Source organism: Chelon labrosus (assembly GCF_963514085.1).
Source record: "Chelon labrosus genome assembly, chromosome: 15".
NCBI classification, from domain to species: domain Eukaryota; kingdom Metazoa; phylum Chordata; class Actinopteri; order Mugiliformes; family Mugilidae; genus Chelon; species Chelon labrosus.
The window spans coordinates 11,284,035-11,306,327 of record NC_140348.1 but is presented as its reverse complement, the minus strand read 5'-3'; the positions used below and the strand labels follow the sequence as shown (position 1 = coordinate 11,306,327).

At 43.7% G+C, this 22,293-nt stretch overlaps 1 protein-coding gene across 1 annotated transcript in view; it reads left to right on the top strand.

The window, feature by feature from the left end:
• The window catches only part of LOC311500454 (ankyrin-3-like), an 85,461-nt gene that overhangs the window by 59,479 nt on the left and 3,689 nt on the right, over positions 1–22,293 (top strand). Inside the window, exons 31-49 of the mRNA XM_084561867.1 lie at positions 72–296; positions 380–534; positions 717–928; positions 1,173–1,380; positions 1,715–1,811; positions 3,018–3,246; positions 3,398–3,523; positions 3,713–3,835; positions 4,367–4,393; positions 6,275–6,356; positions 7,637–14,890; positions 15,768–15,842; positions 16,180–16,311; positions 16,657–16,800; positions 19,101–20,550; positions 20,717–20,879; positions 21,120–21,197; positions 21,524–21,607; positions 21,752–21,859. Of these exons, the coding sequence (XP_084417993.1) occupies positions 72–296; positions 380–534; positions 717–928; positions 1,173–1,380; positions 1,715–1,811; positions 3,018–3,246; positions 3,398–3,523; positions 3,713–3,835; positions 4,367–4,393; positions 6,275–6,356; positions 7,637–14,890; positions 15,768–15,842; positions 16,180–16,311; positions 16,657–16,800; positions 19,101–20,550; positions 20,717–20,879; positions 21,120–21,197; positions 21,524–21,607; positions 21,752–21,859 (10,972 nt within the window). The remainder of the gene's footprint in view (positions 1–71; positions 297–379; positions 535–716; positions 929–1,172; positions 1,381–1,714; positions 1,812–3,017; positions 3,247–3,397; positions 3,524–3,712; positions 3,836–4,366; positions 4,394–6,274; positions 6,357–7,636; positions 14,891–15,767; positions 15,843–16,179; positions 16,312–16,656; positions 16,801–19,100; positions 20,551–20,716; positions 20,880–21,119; positions 21,198–21,523; positions 21,608–21,751; positions 21,860–22,293) is intronic.

Sequence of the window (22,293 nt, the reverse complement as noted above, 5' to 3'; positions counted from 1 at the left end):
CAATCTTTCTTTCTCTTTGGACCTTTTTTTTTTTTTTTCTTCTTCTGAACTCATTTGCTTTCGCCTCGCAGGTTCTTGGTCAGCTTCATGGTCGATGCCCGAGGTGGTTCCATGAGAGGCAGCCGCCACAATGGCATGCGCATTATCATCCCCCCCAGGAAGTGCACGGCGCCCACGCGCATCACCTGTCGCCTGGCCAAAAGGCACAAGCTGGCCTACCCTCCTCCTATGGTGGAGGGAGAGGGGCTGGTTAGCCGGCTGGTGGAGGTCGGGCCAGCTGGGGCTCAGTTCCTCGGGTAGGTTTTTAGTGGACCAGGAGACGAAAGAAACTTTGGATTCGGATTTCCAGCACGGCTAATGAACTGTTTTCCTCTTCCAGTCCTGTTATTGTGGAGATCCCTCATTTTGGTTCAATGAGGGGGAAAGAGAGGGAACTGATTGTGCTGAGGAGTGAAAATGGCGACACGTGGAAGGAGCACCAGTTCGACACCAGACCAGAAGACCTCACTGAGCTTCTTACTGGAATGGATGACGGTAAAGGGACAGTTATTCATGCAGCTTTTTGAGTGTAATACTTATACTAATAAGTCAAAACTTTATAGTACCAAACATTTAATCCCATTATTACCAAGTGTTTTATTAGAAAAGGAGAAACAATTATTAGATGTCACTTAAAGTCACATCTGTGATATACAAATCGATATCTTGTGCCCCAGAGCTGGACAGCCCTGCCGAGTTGGAGAAGAAGCGCATTTGTCGCATCGTCACCAGAGATTTTCCACAATATTTTGCTGTGGTGTCACGGATCAAGCAGGAGTCTAACCACATGGGTCCCGATGGCGGCATGCTGTCCAGCAGCACTGTGCCCATGGTCCAGGCCTCATTCCCACAGGGGGCACTCACTAAGAGGATCCGTGTTGGCCTGCAGGTACAGTAGGACACCTCGCATCAGTTTGAATTTAATCTGCTCCATGACTTGGCTTTTTTATTTTTCTCCAAATACCCTATTATTTATTTATAGCTGACCTATTTTTTGGTTGAATATTTGATTGTGCCTGACATCCCTGGATCTTTTAATTTGATATAATATTCAGGAAAGGGCTGACTCAGCATTTTTCAAAGTTTGATCGACAGATTACGCCTTCATCTTTTCTTTCGCCGTTTCTGTTTAGGCTCAGCCTGTGCCTGATGACTTGGCGAGGGCGGTCCTCGGCAACAGAGCCACCTTCAGCCCCATCGTCACTGTAGAGCCCAGGAGGAGGAAGTTCCACAAGCCGATCACTATGACCATCCCCGTCCCACCTAGATCGGCAGAAGGCCACCCCAGTGGCCACAGAGGCGACTCCGCACCATGCCTGCGTCTGCTCTGCAGCATCACAGGCAAGCACACCTCTAGATAAAGATAGTATGACGATAATGTTGCATTATCGTCATCTGAATTGCCCCTGCGGGACTTAATTTGATTTCCAAGTTATGCAATAGAAATAGTTCAACAGTAATTGCATCATTAGATTTCTGACATAGTTGCTAATCCATTTAAAATACATGTGTCACTGAACTGAACAGCTGTGGCCACAACAAGTTTAGTTTGATGTCAAAGACCAGCGGTCGATAGAGGGAAGATTAAAGGACGAGGGTTATGAAAGCTCAAACACGGTGCGGGTTGGAAAGGCTGTGAGCTCTTTTTTTATTTTTTGGCCTCTTTTTGATACAGGAGGGACGTCTCCCGCGCAGTGGGAGGACATCACAGGAACCACTCCACTGTCCTTTGTAACTGACTGTGTCTCCTTTACCACAAATGTGTCGGCCAGGTGAGATACATATCGTACACTCCAGCTGGAATAATAAATTCATAATAAATTCATTATTTTGAATGTCACATAGAATCCTCTCCTGACTCTTTACCAAACATTTCACTGCTGCTGAAAATTTAGACTTCTAATGGCACACAGTGTAATCAATAGTCAACTATTTAATAAAAACACATTTTGCCATTGCAATTTCTTAGATGTGAGAATTTGTCTGAATATCACTTTGAATCCTAAATATTGGTGACAGGCATTTTACACTCTTTTTAAATAATACTATTAATATAGACTGATTAATCCGTAATGAAAATAATAATTTGGTCAGTTTGGTGGCTTATGTTTAAAAATATTTCTTTTCTTTTCTAGATATTTATTTCCAGGTGTAGTAAAATAAAAAAAAACTAAATAGAAATTTACCAGATTTTCTTTCTTTATCTGTTTACTCCACTGTTGTGAATATGTATAATGTCCACATTGGTCCTTCATAGAGGTGCAGTAGTTACGTAATCAAAAGAACATTTATCTATAATTTAAATTGACCAAATTTTAAATTGAGAAGAAAACTGGTTTAATTATAGATTAAATGACAATGGAAATGATTGTTAGTAGCTTGTCCAGTCAGTTAACACACCAAGATACGATGAGTAAACCCAAGAAGCTTTAAAGCTTTGCCAGAAAACATTACAGTAGGCCAGGAAATAGTGACAGTACAGCACCAAAGATCCATGAGAGCTTGGCAGGGAATATGAAAATATATCACTTAAGAAAAGCTCCAATTACCGTCAGTTAGAAGTTGAATTGGCAGATTTCTACAGTCGCTTCACCGGTTATTGCGTTAATAAAGAGACCTCACTGTAGTTTTTTTTTTTTTTTTTTTCTCTGACCCGTTTTAAAATAAAACAAAGATTTCACTCTGTGCCACATCAACAACACATTGTCGAGGCATGCTGCTGCCCTGACCTTCTTGGTTACATTACACAAACTCATGAACTCTCAGCCTAACTAGATTTGAATCATGTGCTGAGAGTGCGGCCTGACATTAAATCTTAGGTCCTCTGTAACTCGATTGCTGCTCGGACGTCATGTGTCTGCGTGCACCCTTTGAAGAGAAAACACATCTTGTTTGATTTGCGGCCCTGTTGAATGATTGATACAAAACTCTGTGTTCTTATTTTTTTGTGTGTGTATGTGTGTTTTTATCCTCCTCAGGTTCTGGCTCGCAGACTGTCACCAGATTCCTGAGACGGTGAGTCTAGCGTCTCAGTTATACCGGGAGCTGATCTGCGTGCCGTACCTGGCCAAGTTTGTGGTGTTCGCCAAGATGAACGACGCCATTGAGGCCCGGCTGCGCTGCTTCTGCATGACGGACGACAAGGTGGACAAGACCCTCGAGCAGCAGGAGAACTTTGAGGAAGTGGCCCGGAGCAAAGATATTGAGGTGGGGTTGTGTTCTTGTAGGCATGCAACCACGACTAAAATCTGAAAAAAAGATCAAACTGACTAAAACATAAACCCAGTGCATGTAATACAATATCAGTTGTATCTCCCCGGTGTGTAATACTACATTTTTGATCAATGGAATTTTATAGGTTCTCGAGGGAAAGCCTATCCACGTGGATTGCTATGGCAACCTGTCTCCTCTCGCCAAAAGTGGGCAGCAGTTGGTTTTTAACTTCTACTCCTTCAAGGAAAACAGACTTCCTTTCAACGTGAAGGTATGAAACGTGTTCTTCGTGTCACCTTCGCTGTCTGCTTGCATTCACTGTAATCATTATTGTTAAGGTGTCTTGAAGAAAAAATGATTTCATCCCCTTTTTGCTGAAATTCACAGGTGCAGAATTAAAACATCCCATCCACTCTTCACTACTGATACTGTGTGTCATTAATTTGCCTGTCTTCTACAGATCAGAGATATGGGCCAGGAGCCATGTGGACGCCTCTCCTTCCTGCGAGAGCCAAAATCCACAAAAGGCCTTCCACAGACTGCCATATGCAATTTGAATATCACACTGCCAACCCACAAGAAGGTAGGCTCACCTTGTTTGAACAGGTCACCATTTTTGGCCATACCATGTCACCCACATGTAAATGAAGTTGAAAGACGGGAGGCGACAACGAGAGAAGCCATTAAAGGCTTATTTGGTCTAGAAGCGACTGCCTGCTGCTTGTGTCTTTTATTAATGTTAAAGCCTGTGCCAGTCATAAGACCCCACAACGTACACATGCAGCCACACATGCACATTGTGCTTTTGTCCTCTTGCCTGGCTCACCGTGGGTACATATGATCTATGCAAAAAAAAAAATATATATATATATTTCTCATTTGTTTGTTTGTTGTGGTGTTGATTGATCACAAGAAACTGTAACTATTTTGCTTTTGTTATTTTGCTGTTTATTTTTGATTAATCCCATAGATTTTTTCTGAAGCTTTTTGTTGTTTTTGCTGCTCCATTTTCATCCCCTGAGTTTTATTTCCACCTTCCCCGCTCACTATAACTTCCCTGCTCTCCATTGTGTCATCTCTCTCCTCTCCTGCAATGCATCTTGGAATACCACAGGATATGGAGTCTGATCCTGATGATGAGGTAAACAGATTCTTCATCATCACACGGAACTGCTTCTTCTTCCTCCTCCTTTATGTTGGCTTCCCCTCCAGACGCTCTAGCTATATATATATGTGTGTGTGTGTGTGTTGCAAATAATTTGTGTCTGCGCAGCGCCCAGAAGACGCTTCTGACCGCATGTGTTTTTTTTACACAGCTACGTCATTGCTGAAGTGACACCGTGTAGTGCATGAGTGGATATGGCAGTTGTTTTTAATCAGCAAGAATTAATTTATTGTTGTCTCCATCCAAAGTCCAGTGGAGCCAATTCCTGTGCCACATCTCGGCTTGTTTTACATCTCTACCTTCCTTCCCATACACGTTCAACAGGAATCCATCCTTACTTATAACCCATAGGGACTTTGGTATCTGTCATCAGATAAAAATCTAACCCTAACTCTCACCATCTGTCCACGTAGCCGTTGTTTTGTTGTATTTGGGGTTTCCCTTGTTTTCCACCCCTCTCCTTGGTTTGTATCTAACAAGAATACTAACAGCTGCATGTCAAAAACTTTATAGGAGAATCTATTAAAACACAGGCTGAGGCAATTTTATGTTTGACAACTTACTTTGTAAGTTTAGTGGACCAATTCAGCATCAACGCTGTATCTGGAGAAGAGGTATTCCAACAATAACTTTACATTTCAACTAGTTTAGGTTCAGCAGACAATTTGGTAAAGGCTTGCAAATCACTGTAGGTGTAGCTTCAAAACCAAAGGCACACACGCTCCATTTACTGGCCTGATATTTAGACAATGTTCTTTAAGCCAACCTTTAATGCTTTACTTATGTATGAGCACATTATTATGTGCATTTACACTCACTCAACATTTATTTTAGATTATTGTAATGCTAAAAATGACTCAATTACTGTTATTTTAATTTTGACACCACAATTTAATTGTGAACAGAGGAATGCATCTATAGGCATAACATTATGACCACTGACAGAAATAAATAACATTGACCATCTTGGGACAATACAATGTTCTGCTGGAAACTTTTGGACCTGCCATTCATGTGGATGTTACTTAGACATGTACCACCCACCTAGACCAGACCAGGCTCCCCCACCCAATAGGAATGACACTCCTTGATGGCAGCAGCCATCCCCAGCAGGATGCAGCCTGACACAGACACACGCACAAAAACAGTTTAGGAACAACTAAAAAAACATGAAAAACAACAAGGTGTTGACCTGGCCTCCAAATTCACTAGATCCCAAACTGATCAAGTATCCCTGGGATGCACTGGAACAAGCCTGATCCACAGAGGCCCCTTCCCTCAAGCCATAAGACCTAAAGGGCCCCACTAGCAACCTTCTGTTGCCAGACACCACAGGACACCCTCAGAAGGGCCATGTCCATTCTCTGATGTGTCACAACTGTTTTGGGGGCACGAGGGAGACCTACACAATATTAGGAAGGTGGACATATGTTATGCCTTCCTAATATTGTGTAGGTCTCCCTCGTGCCTCTAAAATTTTAGGAAGGTGGTCATAATGTTATGCCTGATCGGTGCATGTTACTATACCTATACTTTCCTGGAATTTGAATGGCTCTCATGCTTACCACGTCCTTGAGCAGACCATACAGGCAAAACAGACATTGCCTCTAGTCATTATATTTCAGTGACTCAGAGACATGCAGCAAGTGGGGAGACTCTGGCAAACAGACCTTTCATTTCCAGCTGAGACACTAATGTAGACCTGCAGTGTCTCACTGATCCAGTACTAACAGCATGTACCAGTTCACTAAACACAAGGCTATATCCGTGCAGTTCGGTATTAATCTGATAGGTTAGGCCCGCACTTCATCATATTTTTATGTTAAAGCATCTTTTGTTCTTTTTTGTTTGTTTCAGACTGAAAAGCCAGAACGACGTCATACCTTTGCCTCCTTAGCTTTGCGTAAGCGCTACAGCTATTTGACCGACCCAGCAGCGAGTGAGTGTCCCATTTTTATTTTTTTTAAATTGATTTTAGATATTTATGCAATTTCAATCAGTTTAGTGTCTGTAGGTCCCATTATCTAGTGTACATATTTCTTTTCTAGACATCTATATTATAGAAAGAGATCTACCTGACAAAACGTGTTCATCAATCATTTACTCACATACTCTTATATCACCGGTCATTCATCAGACATTTGCATGGTTTACTGTGTGTTACGCTTTGCTTACCCACCCCATGTTGGAAAAAAAAAAAATGTCTCTCTTTGTCAACCGTTATATTATTTTTCATTTGTGGAAACGCTGAGAATCAATGTCTGTCTGTTCATTTTCATTTGAAAAACAAAGTGTTTTAATTCATGTTGAATAAAAATATTCTTTTGAATCGTTCTCATTCTTCTAGGGATCATTTCACTCTTTTATTGGCTTTATGATAGTGTGCGGCTGTGTATATTAATGTGTAACAGGTTGCACTTTACATTAGCTTGAGTTCCCCTACAGTGACACTATTTTAGAGCAGGGCTTACCTTTCTGTGGAACCGTTATATACTGCACTGTACAAGAGTCAGTTTTCTTGCATTATTGCATTATTATGTTATTGATCCAAACCTGCCCATTCTCAGTCTTTATGAAAAACATGGTTTGATAAGAAGAATACATAATATGTTTGTGTATAATTTGAGGAGTGTTGATAAAATCTAAAATTGCTGACATATATCCTAAATTATAGGGCATACTGGACAGACATGAACAATTGATTTGCTGTTACCTTATGTAAAGTGCAATCTTATATATTTTTTTAAGTCATGACCAAAAGTATGGTGACATTTCATTTTTTTTATAAATGATATACACTTGTGGGGTCATCTGGCATTGAAAATGTGCTAAATGAAAGAATACATTTTAACTAAACATACAGTAAAAGGCACTGTTGCAAAAAGGCAAATAGGTTAAGCACATCGAAAGTCAATGGAATTGTATTTTTTGGTTATCATGCCATTTTTGTCACCTCTACCATATGTCAAGCATTTTTGTTCTTATCGAAGATCCATTGTGTATCGTGTGTATTTTGTCATTAGCCATCATCACCTGTCATATGGTCATATGGGCCTTTCTTACAGTATATTTATAAAAGTTGACCTTGCTATTTTGAACAATGTTTTTTTCTGACTGACTCAACTTTCTCTTTCTGGTTTTTATGTTTTATTTGAAATTATTTTTTGTTAAATTTTATGTTGACTTCCTTATTGCTTTTGGTTGGAATTATTATTGAAGAAACAACTGATCGAAGCCCGCCGAGAACACAGTCTTCTAGCTACCCTCACAAACCTGTCTTTTCAACGAGATCTTATCAGGCGTGGTCGCCTGTTCCTGTCGCCGTCCCTGGCCAAGCCAAGTCTGGGTTTGGCTCCCTCTCCAGTTCGTCATCCAACACGCCCACTGCCTCTCCATTAAAATCTGTCTGGTCCATCAACTCTGTCTCTCCCATCAAGACCAATATCCCTGGATCACCTGCCTCTTCTGTAAAGTCAGTTAGTGACATGGCTTCTCCCATTCGATCTTACAGAACCATCTCCTCTCCTATAAAAACTGTAGTCCACCAAGCTCAGTACCCTATCCAGGTCACCCCCAGTCCCCTGGCTTCACCAGGGAAAAGTGCCCCAGACCCTATATCTATGAAAGGATTGGCGGCATTGTCAGCTAGGACATCCCCTATAACTGCTTCTGGTGGAGGAAATACATTTCTTGAGAGAACATCCATGGGTGTGACCCCACCAACTTCTCCCAAATCATCTCTGAATATGTTCAGTTCACCTCTGCCATACAAGACCATTGTGGGAGGTTCTAGTGGCACAGCAACTTCCTCCTCACCTATAAAAACTGTCCCTGGTCTCTCCTCTATGCGGTCCTTTGCCTCAGATGTCACTGGGCCTGCAAGAAACCTGTTCTCTACTCTTTCATCACCTCTAAAATCCAACTCCTCTCCAAGTGCTGCAGCTCTGATCAATGGAACTGTGTCACCCACACAGTACCGCTCTTCATCCCCAACATCTCTTCTCACCAGCAGTTTGCAAGAGAGAATACAAGCAACAACCAACGCTGCAACTACAAGTGTCAATGCAGCCTTTGATGAGGTTGAAAAAACATTCAATTCTTGCTCTGCAGGTTATGGCACATTGAAGTCAATGTCCTCTTCTGCATCCTCGTCATATCAGTCCATTAGATCCTCAGCTTCAAGTTCCCTTTATGCCTCTCTAAGGTCCCCTCCTAATGCCACCACAGCTGTAACTTCCAGTACAATGACTGTCCCTGTGTACTCTGTTATTAATGTGATCCCAGAACCCCAGTTTAAAAAGTTACCTGAGGTGTCAAAGTCAGCTGCTGCTCTTCTGTCCCCAAGGAAGACTGTACCTGCTGAGGTGAATCCTCAATTGCAGTCTTCCTTTGCCAGAACTCTTTCACCTATAAAATCCCCCTTTTCTGCTGGCCTCAAATCAAACACCACATCACCAATGTCATCCAGCCAAGAAATTCTGAAGGATGTAGCTGAAATGAAGGAGGACTTGATACGAATGTCAGCCATTTTGCAGACAGACCCAAATTCCACAGCAAATAAAGGATTTCAGTCCGATTCTCCGAAAGAGGCTAAGATTGAGGATGAGGAGCCATATCGGATCGTTGAGAAAGTAAAACAAGACTTGGTAAAAGTGAGTGAAATCCTCACCAAAGATGCTGTGAAGGATGGTAGGGTTTCCCTGTCAAGGGGTTCACTGGATGACATACACTTCTCAAAAGTACAAGTTGAGCAACCGCCAAGCAAATGGAGCTATCCACCAAGATATGAAACGGTGGTTCCTCAAACCAAATCAAAAACAATACCTGACAGAGATTTCAATCTCTCCAAAGTTGTTGACTACCTGGCCAATGATGTGGGTAACAGCTCTTTCTCCAAAATGCATGACACAAAGCTTAAAGCAGATGAGGGCAAAAGAGAAGGCGAGGGCAAAGAAAAGCAGAAACGTGTCCTGAAACCCACTATTGCAGTTCAGGAGCATAAGCTCAAAATGCCTCCTACAAACATGCGGTCTTCACCTTCAGACAGAGAGATCAGTAAAGTGGCAGATTCACTTTTTGGAGCAGATACTGTGCTAGAGTCCCCTGATGATATCTCACACGAGCAGGATAAAAGTCCTCTATCAGACAGTGGTTTTGAGACCAGAAGTGAAAGGACACCTTCTGCCCCTCAAAGTGCAGAAGGCATGGGTCCTAAGGCACTTTTTCAGGATATCCCAGTTCCACCAGTGATCACTGAGACTAGGACTGAGGTTGTCCATGTTATTAGGAGCTATGAGTCCCCAGAGGATAACAAACAGTCTGCAATGGAGGATGTGCATCCTGTTAGATATATTGATTCAGATTCTAAAGGCCATCAGAATCCGACTCCATCAACTCCAGACCATAATAAATGTTATTCAATAAAAGTCAGCCCAGATGATGATCCAATGGGAAAAGGGATGAGGGTTAAGGAGGAAACTCACATCACTACCACCACCAGGATGGTGTACCACAAACCACCTGGCAAAGAAGCAGCATCGGAGAGGTGTGAAGAAACTATGTCTGTACATGACATAATGAAAGCTTTTCAGTCAGGCAAGGACCCTTCTAGAGAGCTGGCTGGACTATTTGAACACAAGTCTGGCAGTGAAGAGACATCACAAAGAGTCCTTGAGGACATCAACTCTAAGCCTAAGGTTGAAAGAATAATTGAGGTTCACATTGAAAAAGGCAATAAAGCAGAACCAACAGAGGTCATCATCAGAGAGACAAAAAACCATGCAGAGAAAGAAATGTATTACTACCCAGGGAACAGACAAGAAGATGAGGAGCCTGAGGAGTCACTTCCAGTATACCTCGACTCCCCTAGAGTAAACACACCCATGTCACAGGAGGAGGACAGTCGCCCTAGTTCAGCCCAGCTCATGGCAGATGACTCCTACAAAACACTAAAGCTACTTAGCCAGCAGTCTGTAGAGTACAATGAGGATGAATCATCAGAGCTTAGGGGAGAATCTTATAATTTTGCAGAGAAAATGCTACTCTCAGAGAAATTTGACCAGTCTCATTCTGACACAGAAGAATATTTAAGAGATAGGTCTCGCTTCCACTCGCCAGACAGAAGCAGTCACAGTGAGGGTAGATCTGCTGGGCCTAGGACAGAGTATGTCTTTAGGTCATCGAGAAATGTCTTTGACAAATCTGGCCGAATGGCCAATGTTGATGATAACTTTGACAAACTGACACTTTTGCAGTATTCTTCTGAGCCTGGTAGCCCAAAGCAATCTGTTTGGATGCGTGTGTCAGATGACACACAGAGTAAGGAAAGAGACCAGCTTATGTATGAGGACAGAGTGGATAGGACTGTAAAAGAGGCAGAAGAAAAACTAAGTGAGGTTTCTCAATTCTTTCGTGATAAAACGGAACAGCTCAATGATGAGCTCTCATCTCCAGAGAAGAAATCTCGCAGACCAGACTTTAGAGAATCGCGATCAGGGCCCAGTTCTACACACAGCAGTCCAGAGAGGTCTTCTTATAGGAACGCCGGAAGTGGGGAAGAGTGGAGTAGAGAAAGGCTTAGAGACAGATTCAACTCTGGTGATAGGAAATGTGCCAGTTTACCAAGCAGTCCAGAAAGGAGAGTGTTGATACAGTACAGTGATTCAGATGCAAGAAAACAGGGAGATGGTAAATCACAAGGAAGCCCCGGTGAAAGCCCCAAACATTTTCAGATGTCTTCCTCTAAAGTAAGTGCAGTGAGGCTGAAGTTTGAGCAAGAGGCTCAAGGGCAAGAAAGACATCATCAGAGCAGCCAGAATTCAAATCCCCCTATTAGGAAACTCCAGGAAAGTAAGCTACCTGTGTATCAGGTATTTGATGGTTCAAATAATCCAAAAACACCAGACATTTTGGGAAATCGAAAGACTGAATCAAATAAGTTCTCCCCAAAGCATGAGACCAGTGGAAGAGATCAGGAAGAGAAAAAGTTATTCAAAACTTGGGAGAGCCAAGGTTATGGGAACTATAAACCCCAGTCTCCCAAACTAACTCATTCACTAATCTCTGATTCTGTGAGGGATAGCAATAATAGTGATTCCGAAAGACAAGAAAAAACTAAGAAAATCATCTACACAGAATTTGTTGTCCGAGAAAGTCCAAATAGCAATGATAGTCTAAAAAAAAACTCGGAATCACAAATTCCTGTAAGAAAGCAGTCTAATTTGTCCGAAAATTACAAATCCACCTCTTTAAAATTCGATGCTTCTGGTGAAACGTGTGAGAGGGTAGGGTCTCATATACCTACTTTAACTAGAAATCGGTTACACAGTAGCTCTGAATCCAACAAGTCCACTCGTGGATCATCAGTAGGAAAATCTACTGATTCATCAGAGTGTAGCCAGTCAAGTGTAGTATGTAATGGTGTTGATAGTGACCAAATAGAGTATTTGGATCAGGTAACTCCTGTAGTTGTCACTGAGGGTTTCAAAGATATTAAACCCTTACCCGTATATGTCAGCATCCAAGTAGGAAAGCAGTATGAGAAAGAAACAGCCTCAGGACAGATGGGAACATATAAAAAGATAGTAAGTCATGAGAGTAGGACTGTGCATGAGACGAGAGGTGCATTTTACACTGTCAAACAAAAGCAGTCTCCATCTCCTCAAGGAAGTCCAGAAGATGACACTCTTGAACAAGTGACTTTCATGGACAGCTCTGGGAAAAGTCCTGTTACCCCTGAGACCCCTAGCTCAGAAGACTTGAGTCTTACCTCAAGAACACCAGACTCTGTGATAGGCTTCATGCCTGGCATGCCAAGCCCTATCCCAGAGGAGTCTGAGGAGGAAGAAGGGAAGACCTTCATCTACAAAGAGCCCTCAAAGGAAAAATCTAAGCCAGCTTCCCCAGAGAATCACAGTAAAAAACAGGACAGAGAAAGACAGAAGTCAAAGGACAAAAGGGTGGCTTACATAGAATTTCCACCTCCTCCTCCTTTAGAGGCCGAGCAGTCTGACCCTGGGAAACGGGGCTGCGTATCATCTGAGACAGAGACAGAAATGATGGAGGTGAATCTCCAAGAGGAGCATGATAGGCATCTCTTAGCTGAGCCAGTCATCAGGGTCCAGCCTCCATCCCCTATTCCCCCTGGAGCTGATAACAGCGACTCTAGTGATGATGAGTCTGTTTTTCATCCCATTCCCATCAAAAAGTACACCTTTAAAATGAAAGAAGAAGGTGAGAAACCTCCGAAACAGAACACATCTGACAAAAATGGAGATGAGGAGTCTGGGATTAATGGTGTTGTAAAGGGGGAGGATGCTGACTTTGAACAAAATGGCAATGACCAGTCCATCACAGACTGCTCAATAGCAACTACAGCTGAGTTCTCCCATGACACAGATGCAACTGAAATAGACTCTTTAGATGGGTATGACCTTCAGGATGAAGATGACGGACTGAGTGAGGACCCTAAAACATCTAGTCTATCCAATGATGGAAAAACAAATGACCGCTCTTTTAGTCAATCAAAGCTTGAAGTGATAGAGGAAGAGAAATGTGAGGAAGGGGCGGATAATGGAAAGGCTAAAACCAGCACATCCTCAGCAAAAAGCAGTGGAGATGAAAAAGACTATACCCTTGAAGGAAGGCATCCAGATAGGCAGGGCTTTGGAGAAAACTACTTTGGCTACCAACTTGAAGAGGAGCTGAATTCCACCTTTAAAACTGTTGCCACCAAAGGTCTGGACTTTGACCCCTGGTCCACAAAAGGGGTTGATAATGAAGGGCTTTTTGAGTCCAAAACAAAAGAAGAGGACCCCAAGCCCTTCGGCTTATCGGTGGAGGACAAATCACAGGCTACAACACCTGACACAACCCCTGCTCGAACACCAACGGATGAGAGCACACCGACTAGTGAGCCTAACCCCTTCCCTTTCCACGAAGGGAAGATGTTTGAGATGACCCGCAGTGGTGCTATTGACATGAGCAAGAGGGACTTTGTTGAAGAGAGGCTTCAGTTTTTTCAGATTGGTGAGCATTCCTCTGACCCTAAAACAGGGGAAAAGGGGCGAGGGGGCAAGATCCTGGGGGTTCTCTCCTCTCAATCAAAAACAGGGGAGAGGACCACAGTAGATGGGAAGGTTATAGATACTACCATAGACAGCAGCACTACACCAACAACACCAGCAGCAACTACGGCAAAATGCAGCCCTGCACAGCCTGGCAGTGACACTGGCTATGCTGGTACTGATGCCCCCACCTGTGAAGCCATAGCTGAGACTGCCTCCTCATGCACAATCACAGCCTCTAAGGTTGATTCCAAATTACGCACTCCTATTAAGATGGGCATCGCGGCCTCTATAACTGTGAAAAAAGACTCAGGGGATCTCACCGATTGTAAAGCTGATATGTCAGAGGGTCAGATGGTGCCAGAATACATTAGTATAGAGGGTCAGTGTACACAGAACCAGTCTAGCAGTCACTCAGAGCCAAGGTTAGAAAGAAGAGATTACCCTTCTGACAACTGCAACAACAACAATAACCTTGAGTCATCCAGTGTTCAGGCCAATTACATTCAATGTGGTAGTGTGGTGTTTAATTTGCAGTCCTCCTCTGAGCCCACCCTTCAAAAAGCTAGCAGGATAGAGACGCTGTGCTGTAGAGATTTTGAAGAGAGAGTGGAAGTGCACAACAGCAGTCAGGTAGAACAACAGAAAAATGAAACCGTTAAAGAAATTGAAGTGAAACAGCCCAAGTCAAGACTTCCAGTTAAGGCATCAGGGTGGTCATTTCACACGCAGGGAACAGCCATAGGCAAACAGAAGCCCAAACAAGCAGTGACGGTTGAGGTCAGGAAAAGAGGAGAGCCAGCCATAGCAAAAGTAGAGCCCAGGTCTAGGATACCAATCAAGGATGTTAAAAAGAGCAGTCCAGCTGCCACAGCTAGCTCACTTGTTTCAGTTCAGGTTACCTCGCAGCCAGTGAGAACATTGAACACGGAGAAAGCCGCCATAAAGTTGCCCTCAAGGCTTCCTCTGAAGGGCAGGCATCAGGTCAGCAATGTCACTAGTGAGGGAGCATGTAGACAGGACAGAAAGGAGAACCCTAGTGAGGTTTGTAAGCGCACCATCGAATACTTTAAAGGCATTAGTGGGGAGACGCTAAAGTTGGTGGACCGCCTGTCAGACGAGGAGAAAAAGACGCAGACAGAGCAGTCGGAGGAAGACAGCACCTCCCGGAGCACCTCTCTGTCGGACGCCTCCCAGCCTTCCCAGCCCTCCCAGCCCTCCCGCTCATCCAGGTCTGGTAGAGGTTCGAGGGCTGAGGCCGGGGCCGCGTCCGTAAGGGCAAAGGTGGCGACGACGGACAGGGCCTCCGGCAGTGAAAGGAGCAGGAGGAGTAGGCGGACTGGTGGGAAGGAGGGCAGTCAGGGACTCACAGGGTCTCGAACGCCTCCCATCGCGGAGATCAAGCCTAGTTTGTAAAACTTTCACACTATGTTTAAAATACATCTATATATTTTTATATCTCACTTTTAGTTGCATGACATCGTTGTGATCGTTTATTGGATTGACTGGAATGCCTGTGGCGTGTTTACATATACTCTTGAGAACAGTAGCTGTCATTTAAATTTCTTTTTTTGTCATTGATGTACTGTGTACTGTACTGTCCATGTTGCTAGATTCTCTTTCCTCTGTTCCCCTCTTTCAACCCTGTCTAACTTCTGTATATAGAGTGAGCATGCCAGTAGCAGTGACTGGTCACTGGCACAACCAGTCCCTTGTTTGACAACTCCCTGGTCTGTCTGTCTGTCTGTGCAGGGTGGTTACTGAGTTATTGTGGTAGTTTGTTGTCATAGAATTTTTCATTCAATTGTCATTTAAACTAACTAGTGTTGGCAAAGAACACACAAGAGCGACTTCGCATGTTGACATTTTAGATTCTAACCTAGACCTTTCCACTGTAGATTCGTACAAATGAGTCTGTCGCTGAGAGTCATGTTATGCTTTGTTTTGTGTGGTTCTCATGACTTTTACTGCCTGCTTAGAGGATACATATCACAAACAGTCACAGAGCACCACTTACTCTATGGACATATTTAAGTTACCCATATTGTCTGTAGTATAAAATATCCTTTTCTTGCCATCTTGGGGACATAATTGAACTAACCTATATTACAGTAATATGCTTAGCATTGTGAACACTTTTTAATATAGCCATGATAAATATTGTTAATTCTGAATAATAAGTGGCCAGAAAAGGAAAATTACATATTTATTTTTCTCTTACATTAGTGTGTAGGGGAAGAAGAATGTGAATGTTATTAATGAATGGCTGTCCTCTATCTACCCAGGTCCCCAAAGTCCTTGTGAGCGAACAGACTTGCGCATGGCTATTGTTGCAGATCACCTGGGGCTCAGCTGGACAGGTGAGACAAATTCTGCATTGCTCTGTTTAATTCTCCCAGTCCCCTGTCTGAGTCCTATCAGTCTCAGACCTTGTAAATTACTGCCATCTTCAGGCTAACTACATGTCTTACAAAGTCTCTTCAGTAGCTCTGAAAGGAGGAGCTAGATCCTTTAATAAGGACAAATAGAGGAAAGCATTGAAATGAAAATAAGGTGTTGAGACAGTGGAAGTTATAAGCCATTTTATTTACCACGGGATATTAATTTCTATGAAATTTATATTGTATTTCGTCACCTGTACTCTGTATGTTTGCAATGAACATTTATGTAAGTGGTGCTATTTGTGTCCCATCGTAGAGCTGGCTCGGGAGATGAACTTCACAGTGGATGAGATCAACCACATCAGACTAGAGAACCCCAACTCTCTGACAGCACAGAGCTTCATGCTTCTTAAGAAATGGGTCAGTCGGGACGGAAAAAACGCCACAAGTAAGACTATTTTTGTAACTGATAATCCTACTTTTCATGCCTTTTTCTCTTTTTCAATTTCCCTGCTCTTTTTTAAATGTGTTACGTTAGAGCCTTTACAAAAAAAGCCTGTGCCAGGTAAATTTTGTCTATATTTCTCACTGCCAGAAGGAGGAGACAAAACTTCTGCTCTCTAGCTTTAAGGCTAAAGGCTTATTACCTTGATGAGGCAAATTCTTCCAGTCTGTCCTCCAAAGCCTCAAGCACCAATCTGGTTTAGATGCTGTGATTAGTAAAACTGCTCAAATTTAAAAATATTGTTTCAGTGTTTGTCATGTAACTCACTTGGATTCTTTTCTTCCACAGCGGATGCCTTAACTGCAGTGCTGACCAAAGTCAATCGGATGGATATTGTGACTTTGCTGGAGGGCCCAATATTTGACTATGGTAACATTTCAGGCACAAGATGTTTTGCCGATGATAACGCTGTTTTCCGGGATCAGGCTGATGGTAAAGTTTAGCTCTGTCTAGCTGACCTCTTACCTCTCCCTGCTACCTTTTTTGTTGTGCTAACGCATGGATCATATATGTTATCGCCCTAGTGCAAATCTGTGGAGTAGCCGATTTAAAGTCAGATTCTGACTTTGTTTGGACAACTGGGTGTTACTGTTCCATCGGTACAGGGAAAGGTGACAAGGTTTTTTGCTAGTTTATTATTCTACTTTGCAATTTATTTCATTCAGATTATATTAAAACAATGTTTTATGAACACTTTCGCTGATTTGAATTGGCTTCTGTTGAGGTAACCACCATTTTTATTGAGATCCACTCAGGGGTTAATAGTAGCTTTCTACAAATTCCCGCAGTGTATCCCAGTTGTCACAAATGAGCAATAACTATTGAAGTAAAAGTGCATGCTGCATACTACATAATGCTTTAAATACATCTGACTTGAGTAGAATGATATAACCCTTTAGAGTTTGCTTTCCTCTGTTGATTTAGTTTAGTTCTCCTAGTTCTCCTCCAGTTCCTCTGAGCCTTCCTCGGATAGATGAGAGAATCTCTTCCTCTGTGAAGTCAGACTGCCTCCTCCTCCTCCTCCTCCTCCTCCTCCTCCTCCTCCTCCTCCTGCCTCCCATCACACCCCCACAGCAGTATCTGCTGCTGGTAAAAACACATAACAACTCTTAACAAATTAAGAGTCATGTGTTGCTTATACCTCCATGTGCCCACTCATTATTCATCTACATTATTCATTCATTATCTTGTTTTGCAAGCATGTCTCACTTTATGTTGTTTGTGTGTTTTGTCCTTTTTTCTTTTATCTCTTCTGCATGACTCCTTTTTCCTTTTCCCTTTTCCCTTTTCTGTAGTTTGCGTGATTATCCCCTTAATGCCCAGAGGCACTGAAGCAGCTTTTATCTTACAAACACCCCTCTATACAACACGAACACCTCCACCCACTCCCTTAACACCTACTACAGCACTTAACTGCCACCGCTTTCCTCTGCGCCGCTCCCCGAGTTACGAGTCCTCCATTTTGCTCAAAGACTTGGCACCTTTAGCGTCATTTGAAAAGCCACAGGTCAACTCCCTCTCCTCTCTTCCCCCGTGCCCCATTTCTCAGTGCCCTCATGCTGACCCTTATCAATCCCCTGCTTTCCCTTTCTCACCCCGCATGTCCTCCCCAATCCCCCTGATCACTTCACCTTTACCTACCTCACCTGCTCCTTACTCCCCACCACCCATTCCGTCTTCGGCTACACCTGTCCCAGCTTCTCCTACGTCTGTCCCAGCCTCCCCCGCTCCACATGTTTCACAAGCGGATCCAATCGCGTCCTCTTTCACATTATCTGGATCTGCTTCTGAACTGTCCTGTCACGCTGCTGCCCCCCTCAAACCTGCAACCACACCGACCAACCTCACCCCAGTACCCTCCTCTGCTGCCCCCAGCCTGTCTCAACCTGTTACACTACCTATTTCAACCTCAGCCACAGCCTTGCCTTCGGTCGCCGCCTCGCAAAGCAAAGAATCTGTAGTGACCCAGCTGGCCTCCTCCTCCCGCCCTGTCTCTCCTCTGTCTTTGTCTACTCTACCTCCCGCCTCTCCCTCGGGGTCGCGTTGTCCAAGCCCCAGTCCTTCATCCCCTCCTCTTCGCTCCCTGTCTCCCTGTCCTGTTTGCCAGTGTACTTGTGCACCCCCAGTCAACCCACCGCCCACTCAAACCCGCATCGACCCTTCTACAATGGAAATCTTCATGTAGTGTGTTCTGTCCTGTATCTTGTTCCCTTCACCTCTTCGTCTCACATCTGTCATCTATCCCGTGTGAGCATGTAACTGAACACCTTGGCAAATATTAAAATCTTATTCTGATCACATCCCATGCTCAGCCTTATGTCACTAATGTGTCCCACTTTCAATATCTTACCTCACTGAAACCACTGAATTAACACTGTATAAAAATTAGAACAACTACTTGTATACATTTCTTTTATGGTTACTATATTATATACACTGTAATATGTGTTAAATATTATATATTAATTGTAATTGTAGAGAATATGTTCAAACATACAGAATAACATGTATGTGCTACATATTAAGGCATATTCTTTTCTATTGGCTTGCCATATACAGCCATTATGCAGTATGTTAGCAAATCATTACCTCAGCTAGGGGTTGTTTGGATACATGCTTTACACTTCAGCCTCTGTGCCATTGTCCATGTCATTTGGAGTATGTGTTTGGTGTGCTTTGTGGCATGCTTCGGTGTGTGTATGTCTCTACATTTGTCATCCTGTCACCTACAGATTATCAGAGCATTCTAGCGGAGCTGCAGTCCCCTGCCGCACTGCACTCTGACCCCCACTTCCTGGAGCCCGAACTCCCCGTCACCCCCAACCCTTCCCTTGCCCACCACCAACAGCACCATTACCCAGAACCAGAAACCCCTTTGCTGGCCGACACCCAACCTCAGCCCCTGCCCTGGAGTCCGGAGATAGAGCCTGGTAGCAGAGAGCCAGATAGCCCTCCTAGGAGTCCCCCCAGACCCTGTGAGCTCGCCCTATCCGTCTCAGCCTTTGAGCTCCCTGATCCTGTTCCATCTAAGGTCAGAAAGCCCCACATCGCTCTGAACGACCAGCTGCTTTTGAGCGAGGAGGAGGACAGGTCCTTCCAGGAAATGGAGCCGACCTTCAAGCCCAAGTCACAGTCCTTCCCCGCCATGTGTGAATTAGACATTGACATGGCGTACTCCACATCCTCCCCTTCACTATCATCAGTATCATCAATAACCCCTTCATCCCCTGAAAGAATACAAATCGGAGACGGTGGAGTGCAGATGGGTGCCCTCAATGGGGTACAAGAGGATGTTGGTTTGAAAGGAAGTGAAAAGGAAGTGAAAGAAGAAATAGAGAAGGTTGTTGAGATGGTTGCAGCGGAGTTAGCAGAGGGAAGTAGATTTGTGGAAAAGTGGGTAGAGCAGGATTTGATTAAAAATGTGGAAAGAAAATGTGAGATGATAACAAAAGACAGGCCTAAGATGATAGAGGAGAGTAACATTTTGTTGGAACAGATGAAGGAGTCTGCGGAGGGAGAGAAAGATGTGATAAAGGACCTTATACAGGATGGGAACAAGGGGGCCATCTGTGAGGTAGAGGAGGTGAAAGATGCACAGGATCTGCCAAAAGAGCAGCATGATCTATCAACAACTGGGCATGAAGTGGAAAAAGAGAATGTCAAAGTGGGTATTGATGAAACATCTGAGCTTGGAAAAGTTGGTGGGGACAGTGACGAAAGGGTTACCCCTTGTGACAGGGTGGATGATACAGATGGGACAGTTATATTTAAGGATGAAGGGTTGCGTGGCACCGAAAGAGATATTTGCGAGACATTAGAAGGGGATCTGGCAGCTGAAGACCAGACTGTGCATGACCTCTCTCCTCAGCCCTGGGTTGAGGCTCTTGGGGAACTTCAGCCCAGTGAGTCTGGGTCCAACGAGGAAGAAGAGGAGGGGGACAAAGAAGTCACAGAAGAGACATTAGGAACTCTGTTGGAGGAGGTGGAGAAAGAAGAAGGCTCAGAGGAGAAGGAGGAGGACGAAGAGATGACAAGAGATCAGGAGAGTCTTGATCAGACTGAACAGGCGGAAAAAGACATGTGTTCACTTTCAGGTTGGCACAGTGATTCATCCAGCGTTAATGTGGAACCACCGACGCCGGGCCGCAGTGTCAGCTCAGACCTGCTTGACAGACGGGAAAGGTAAAAGCGTTACACAGCTATACTGTTCAAGCACTCTCCCAAAAATGTATTTGTAACTACGGTTACAACACATCATTTTCAGACATCTTCTCAGTTCATGTATATTTTTTAGCTCTTTACATTATCTGCAGCTAGAATTAATAATTCTGTGGTTCTTACCCAACAGCCAAGAAAACTCTAGTGACTCCATCACTTCCTCGTCTCGGGGCGAATCAGGGAGGTCCAGACAAAACGGCGACAACTCAAGGCACTCACCTCAGGACGCTTCAATGGAATCATCAAACGGCAGAAAGGAGGATGGAGCACTAGTGTCGGAGAAAAAAGTCCAGGTAATGTTCCATGAAATCCTCGTAAATAATGAATCTAATACTGGTAGTTGTTACAGCATAATTGTAATCATCTTCTCGTACCTTGTGCTAAAGAATCGAAACCTTTAATGATGTTCTAGGTTTCTCAGCCAACCGTGGAGTCAACCAGCAAAAAGTGTCTCCACTAACTAATTATTTGTGCTTCTTTCTTGTCCCGGCCCCCTCCAATGTATAATGATCTTGTAATACCCTCCTCTGCAGAGGGTTAGTATAGATACCGGTTCAGAGGAAGAACAGACCGTAACCACCAGAATCTTCACGCGCCGTCTCATTTTAAAGGTACCTGACAAGCCTGGAGCCGAGGCTGGGCCTTGGTTTGGTTTGGTTTAGTTAGACGGTGTGGTGTCCATCATAATATCTGGGTGTACTGGTAGATCCTCTCTCTTTGTGTGTGTGTGTGTGTGTGTGTGTGTGCGTGTGTGTGTGTATCAGTGTGTTGTGTGTATGCGCCACTGGGCGTGCCACAGTTTGTGGTAGAAGACTAACAGCTTCTTTCTGACGTGGTTCTTTTTTCCCGAGGTTTTGTTTCTCTGTGGTATTGGTGAAGGATTGGTTTTTATCAAAGCACTGAGCCTTATTGGTGTGCTAACCACGAACATTTGCAGGGAGAAGAAGCAAAGAATATTCCAGGGGAATCTGTGACAGAAGAACACTATATGGACCACGATGGTAACCTCGTCAGTAGAAAAGTAACGTATAACTTAACTCTTACTTCCTATACAGCTCTGAAATGAAACGAACCACAAGAGAGTGGTTCATGATTTTTTTTTTATAAAAAAGCAAACTCCTTCAGATCTTTTCTCCTTTTGTCATCATCCTTCTGCCTTGTGAAGGTGATCAGGAAGGTTATTCGACGGGTGTCCACTCCCACACCAGAAAGCAAAGGAGGCGACAGTTGGCGCCGTCAGCACAGTCCCATTCTGCAGGAGGATGGGTCCGAGGTTGGCATGAAGACACCCTTTAACTCTGTTCCTTCAAAGTCTAATCTGCACGGGAGTTACCGTTAACCTCCTGTCAGAAGACATCAGTAATGACGAGAAAATCATCTGAGTTGACGGAAAAGTTAGGCTTAAGGCTGCACTGAACTACGTTAAAAAACAAAACCACACATGTACTGTCACAAGCAACCTCTGTGAGACCCACAGATGTGAATACATTTATTCTAAGAGGTTACGAAAGAAATGCTGTCTCTAAAACAGAGCAGAACTGAATTGAAAACTTAAAGTAACATCTCACATCTGTTTGAGTGCAGCTTTAAGTCAAAAAGGAAATCTGTTTAGACTTAATCATATTTTCTTGAGGTGGCGCAGTTGAAATTCCTGTTCAACACCAAATTAACGGCTTTGGTTGAACTGTCCTCATGATCTCTCGTCTG